Source organism: Maniola jurtina, chromosome 13 (genome assembly GCF_905333055.1).
Source record: "Maniola jurtina chromosome 13, ilManJurt1.1, whole genome shotgun sequence".
Taxonomy (NCBI): Eukaryota; Metazoa; Arthropoda; class Insecta; order Lepidoptera; family Nymphalidae; genus Maniola; species Maniola jurtina.
In genome coordinates, this window is record NC_060041.1 from 5,425,203 (window position 1) to 5,431,457 (window position 6,255).

Genomic DNA, 6,255 nt, shown 5'->3' on the forward strand with positions numbered 1-6,255 from the left:
TACAATTTTTTACACAAAAACTACTGTAAAACATTTCACATGTCATATAAATCTTCTAAGGCACAAAAATCACAGTATATTATTATGAAATAACTAATCTAATTTCATCAATGTAACTCACAAGGTAGGGAAAATGCGTGCTTTTGATATATATTTACATCTCACCATAAATGTTTTGATAGAATTCGAGAATCATAGCAATAACGTCAGTATAGAATGAACCTAGAAGTCCTTCCTTGATTTAAAGTCAAAAATTCAGTATCAACGATTTTAATTCATTACGTTTCCGCTCGGATGTGTAGATACTAGTGCAGCTGTATAGGCAAACTCAAACCTTAAAATAAGGGAGTTTAGGTCTATTTTACTTTCAAGTTAGTGTTTCGATTTTTGAAATCTATGTGCAAAATAAATGCAACCTCCTTCTTAAAGGATACTGCACCATCTTGCCGTCATTGTCTATGAAAGCTTTAACTGCGTATACAGAAATGATGATCATACACTCACAGTACAGCGCAGTTAAATTGAATTGTCATGTAAGGTTCATGTCTACCGCAGACACTGGTCATCAAGATGCGGAAGAATCCATTATCAGATTGCCATGTTTATCTTTAATCCTAACGCGACCAGATGCGTATCGAGTTTCCGAAGTACCATCGTTGTAGACAAGCTTGATTGTGCCATCGGGAAATTCGCGTCGCTATAACAGAAGTAAATAATGCATTTTAATAACCCATCGGAAGTAATTCTGCATCCAAGGGAGCGCAGCCGCCTCATGTTACATGACCAAGTGAGACTGGCCTGGTAGGTAGGTATATTACCCGGCCGATCAGAGTGAAGTGTGACGCGGTTTGGGAAAAGCGCATTCTTCCGACATGCTAAATATTTTGACTGGATAAATTTGTCTCACGCTTTTTCGAAAAAAGCGTGCAAAATGTCCTAACACGTGAAAAACACAAAATAAGGCTGCCTTTAAAGCCTGGTCTTCACCAAAGAGGAGATGGGAAGAGTTGTGTTTAGCAAATCAATCAGATTATTATTGTTTACTAGCTGATGCCCGCAGCTTCGCCCGCGTGGATTGGTCAGATCCCCTGCAGCATCAGGATTGAGGAGTTGGAATCCAAATTTTTTGTGAAACAATGTCGCAAAGTTCCTCTATCGATTAAAAAAGAAATGACGCAAATCGGTTCAGAAATCTCGGAGATTTCGGTGTAAATAGGTAGAAAAACACAACTCCCTTTTTGAAAGTCGGTTAAAAAAGTAGCCTATGTTATTCCCTGGTCAATCCTCTACTTGTCTGTGAAAATTCCGTCAAAATCGGTTCAGCCGTTCCAAAGATTAGCCTTTTCAAACAGACAGACAGACAAAAATTTTGAAATCGTTTAAATAACCATATGACCTTAATATGCGGTAGTTATTTCGAAATTACAGACAGACACTCCAATTTTATTATTAGCATAGATTTATAATGATTAATTAGGTAAATGATAATTTTTTTATGGCATTTATCAATAACAAATCAATCTAATTGGTCTGTTAAACACATCTTCCCATTACTCAACACTTCCGAAAATATTTGTAATCCAACACTTATGTGATGCATATCAGGAAAATGGGGAGATAATGCGTGCGTGTTGTGCGTAAAAATCTACGATCAGGTTCAAAATGTAAACTGCAATCTTAGATATTAACATACATCTCTTTCATACATATAACTGTGTAAGCACTAAGCAAGCTTACCTTATGATCTTTCGCGTGAACTTCCACTTGGCCATTGGGAAACATGATTCTTTGTTCGCCACTTGCTGACACAGTCAGTGCAGCGCCGTCGGGAAATCGCCATTCTTCACGGACGTGGTCGTTCTTTGGGTCAAAGTATCGCACGCTACCATTGGGCAGTCTAATTTCTGATGAGCCATCTTTATAACGTTTTTCTACTTGGCCACTGTAAATATAAAATTAGTAAGTTAGGCTGTCGGGAGGTATTGGTGCAACTCGGCGCGTCCGCGCGGTATCGTTATTTTTCGAAGTTTCAGTGCCGAAAGCTTAAACTCAGATTACCGATTAGTGCATTATGAACGATTCTGTCTCACTGCCACACATACCACTACAATCAGGAAATGCTTATTGAAGTACAGGCTTTCGGTACCGAATATTACCGATTCCAAGCAGTTTTTACACTGTCAATTTACCTTGACCTTATTATAATATGGCTGGGCTATGTCTAATTTAAGGATTTTTATGAGCAGAGATTTTTCAAATCACCTTAATAATGAAGCTACAAATAATAAATAATGTAATCTAATAACTTACTCAGGAAACTCTAAAACTTCCAATCCGTCAGGATGTGTTGTATGAAATGTTTTTGTCTCAGCATAATAATACTTAATCCTGCCTTCATTATAAAAATTTTCTTTTATATCACCATTGTAATAAATAAACTTGCTGTATTTGCCATCTGCTGATATCAACTTGACATTGCCATTTGGGAATTTCAGTTCTTTTGTACCATCAGGCTTTCTTATTTCTATTGGATTTAAATTAGTTCTTGGTAAGCTTGTTTTACTTGATGTTGGTTCGGGACTTGGAATCATCCTGGTATCTGGCAATAACTCTTTATTTATAACTGAACCAGGTTTTTTACTCGAGGAATGATTGCTAAGGATGGTAACAGGTGATCTGGTTCTCTGATTTGAACTCATGTGAGAATCTGATGCATAGTCTTGATGTTTTAAAATGTTTGGATTTTGATGATCATTTGACATTCTTTTACTTAGATTAGATGAGTTGGATGCACTCGAACTCATATGGTAAGATGTCCTTTCATGTGGAGACAACCGTTTACTTGAAGAGTTTTGTGTTGTCTTTCTACCAGGTTTTTGAATAAAAAAGTCCTTACCATCTGTCTTACTACTCGAAAACTCTGGACTGTTGTCAGAAGTTGATGTGCTAGCTCTTTTACTGTTTGGGGATGGTGATTTAAATCTGTCATTATATATTTTCTCTAAATTGTTTTCATCTTCACTGTCTGAATTACTTCTATTTATATTGGATAAGTCTAAATTAAGTTCATTATCACTAGTTGACATGTCATCTTCATAAGAACATGGGGACATTTGAAGTTCACCATTTGTTGTTTTATTTTTGTCTTTTTCACTCAGTGAGTCTTTTTGGCTGAAATATTTTGCATATCGAGAAGTTACTTTCAAATTAGGAACGCTTTTAGCTCTCTTTTTAGGGGCACCCTTTGTAGCTGGTTGACATTTTCTACTTCTACTTTGTCTTTCAATTTCATAGGAGCGATATTTAACATCTGGATCTAATTTCACCTCTGATTCAGTATCTTTTGTAGCCATATTGGAAAGCTTCTTATTAATCTGTTCTAAATATTTAAGGTTAGTTAGTCTTCTGGTAATTTCATTACTATGCTGAATTCTTCTATTTTCTTTTTTTAATTTCTCAACTTCATCTTCTAAATTTTTCTTATCCTTCTCCATTATTTTGATTTGGTTACGAAGACGTGCAATTAAAGATGTGGATTTCGCATCTTTTAATTTTATTTCTTCTTTAAGGTCATGTATTTCTTTTTTCAAGTTTACAACTTCATCTTTTTCTTTTTTACTAAGACGACCTCTCATTTCTCTAACATACCTCTCATACATCTGTTTTTGTTTACCAAGCTTTTCTTTTTCTTCCGCTAAGTAATATTCTGACAGAACTTTTTCTTCATTGAACTTTTGTTCAAATGCAGTTTTCTCTTCATAAAACTTTTGACGCTCAAGGTCAATCTCCTCACGCATTTTATTCAAATTTGCATTTTCTTTCCTAAAGGTTTCAATTTCATCCTCCAATTCTCTTAGTCTATCCTTTAAAAGCTCACTGGTGGCTATTAATTTAGAATTCATTTCTGCAATGTTAGCATTCATCGCTTCATTTGTAGCTGTTACACTGTCATTGTGACATTGTACATCATCTTTTTGTTTATCATCCATAAACTTCTTAGATGTTTGAACTATTTTCTTTGGAACTCTTTCTTTAGTTTCATCTTCTTTGTTGCAAGGTGTATTTAAATTACTTTCAGTAACTGTTTTACAGGAACAACAGCTGGATGCAGAGGAACAGTTTTCACTGCACTCAGTGTAATCACTGTCACAAGTTCCTGCATCACTGCAGGTTTCATCATTTTTCTTTCCATGCATTACATCAGGCAGGATATGCATTAAGTTTGGATTTTTGGATAAACATTTCTGCAAGACTAGTGGTGTACTTTCACCAGAACATTCCAAGTCATGTTTTCTTATAAAACGGCTAAAGAAAGAGTTATCCATAGCAAAACTTTCATGGGATACTTTGTTTTCTATCAGTTCAAACATGTTCTGTTCTGTTTCTTCTTTCTGTTGTCTTATGTTCAACAGCTGCTCATCACAACTTACATCAGAAACTGTACTCTTAGCAGGAGAAGCAAAATTCTTGTAGTATTCACTCTGCTTTAACTTTCTTAAAAAGTCATCTTGCTCTTTAGTAAACACAGCTGCCCATGTTTTTTCTTTACTAGTAGCTAATGGATGTTTTTCTTTGGGATAATTAATAATACGAGCAGAATGATTTTCAGACACTATATTGGAATTTGTCTCTGAAATATTGTCAATTTGTTTATTTAAAGTGTGTTTCTCATTACAGTCACTCATACCTAATGAATTTATTTTTACATGTGGTTTCTTTAACTGTGGAAGACTAGTGATTTTTAACGGAGAAACGTCTTTAGGTTTATCTACTACTATTTGTACCTGAATCTTAGCACTTTGTGTATTTTCTTTTGATTCAATACTTTTACTTTTCATGTTTATTTTTTGTGGCTCTGTAGCCAAACCTTTTTTTCTCCATGGCAAAGATGTTGTGTTCTGTATTTTAAAATCATTCTTCCTTAGACCAAAACGCGCTGTCCCCTGTCCTTTTTTTAGAAATGGTTTAACATTGTTTTGTATTTTTTTAGGATTAGCATTAACATTTGCTGCAGTTTCATGCTTAAGTTTTTCTGAAATCAGAGTTTCAAAATCTTTTTTTGGAGAAAGTATTGGCATATCATCTAAGGATATTTGTTTTTTTGATAATGTATGTGTACAAACTTGTGCTGATTGCTGATTACTACTGTCTTGCTTTACTGATGCTGTACTCCTGGATGAAATGGGTGAGTTTGTGATAGACTCTCCAGATAAATTTAGCACGGAGACACCGTCTATAACATTTTGCAAATTACTCTTCCTTGATATTATATTGTTTGCACTTAGTCGGGGAGATATCTCGTCCGCACTTTCTTGTGCAGATTGCAACAAAGTACGAAATGTATTGTAACTGGTACTATTACTAAAGTGACTTACTAATTCCGTAAAGCTTGAAGTAATTTCAGATGTTTCATGATACTGTAATTGTTGTTTTTGTAGTTGTCCTCGTTGTAATAATTGCCACTGTCTTAGCATTTGCAATCGTTCCAAAATTTGAGAAGGAGATAACGAAACATCTTCCTCTGAGTAAGACTGGTCCATCTTAGTAATTACCCTCTAATTTGTTGTTTATAAAATAATAAATTTATCGTCAAAATTTCAAAAAGCAAGTAATTTTAAAGTTTGTTTGTAAGTTTAACAACTTTTTCAAAAGTTGGCTGTTTTTACTTTGACTTTTCTATTCATAAGGTTGCCATCGCTAATATCACTAGGTATATAGAGTAAAAAACGGTAGAAATCCATTGAAATTCAAGTAGAAGATACCATGGAAGATAGACTTGTATAAATTCAATAACTTGAAAATATCTACAAACTTGACATTGGCTAATCAGTGTAAAGCCAGATTTCAAGAAAAAAAAAATGGAAGATAATACAGGACTTCGTCTGTATGTTTGCTGGCGCGCGTGCTCTGCCTTTTTGGAGTGTTTTTTTTTTTGTTAAAAGTGGCCGGGTTTTGTTTTTTACTGGTGTTTTTGGTGGTGGAATTGACTGGGAAGCGCTCTAAAGGGGTGCCGCACGTGTGTTGGCGCGCGCCGGTACAGACGATGTCCATACTTATATAGTTTTCCTAACTTGTAACTAACTACAAACTTGACATTGGCTAATCTTTGTAAAGCCAGACGAGAGAAAAAAAAAATAGAAGATATCATTAAGTTCTTTATCGTGGCTTTAAAATGAGCAATAAAAAGAGGTTCATAAATTACTAAAATAGTAGTTTTTATTTCCTATGAAATAGCAACTTTGTGAGTTTGTGTCA

General features: G+C 34.7%; 2 protein-coding genes across 2 annotated transcripts in view; both read right to left on the bottom strand.

Annotated features, from left to right (window-relative positions):
* Positions 1-254: 254 nt before the first annotated feature.
* On the bottom strand, positions 255-5,684 carry LOC123871217 (centromere protein J). Its single transcript, XM_045914868.1, has 3 exons — positions 2,311-5,684; positions 1,738-1,942; positions 255-697 (listed from the first exon to the last, which is right to left on the bottom strand). The coding sequence occupies exons 1-3, from the start codon at positions 5,538-5,540 to the stop codon at positions 566-568; spliced, it is 3,567 nt and encodes a 1,188-aa protein (XP_045770824.1). The 5' UTR covers positions 5,541-5,684; the 3' UTR covers positions 255-565.
* Positions 5,685-6,210: 526 nt separating this feature from the next.
* LOC123870865 (apyrase-like) overlaps positions 6,211-6,255 on the bottom strand; it is a 33,137-nt gene continuing 33,092 nt past the window's right edge. The window contains exon 12 of the mRNA XM_045914344.1: positions 6,211-6,248. Within this exon, the coding sequence (XP_045770300.1) occupies positions 6,247-6,248 (2 nt within the window). The 3' untranslated portion in view covers positions 6,211-6,246. The remainder of the gene's footprint in view (positions 6,249-6,255) is intronic.

Bases quoted from the DNA above. Each gene is read 5' to 3' on its own strand.
- LOC123871217 (XM_045914868.1), bottom strand. From the start codon at position 5,540: ATGGACCAGTCTTACTCAGAGGAAGATGTTTCGTTATCTCCTTCTCAA. The intron at 1,943-2,310 runs GTAAGTTATTAG...TTATATTTACAG, and splicing joins GAAGTTTTAGAGTTTCCTGA to TGGCCAAGTAGAAAAACGTT. The intron at 698-1,737 runs GTAAGCTTGCTT...CTTCTGTTATAG, and splicing joins TTCACGCGAAAGATCATAAG to CGACGCGAATTTCCCGATGG.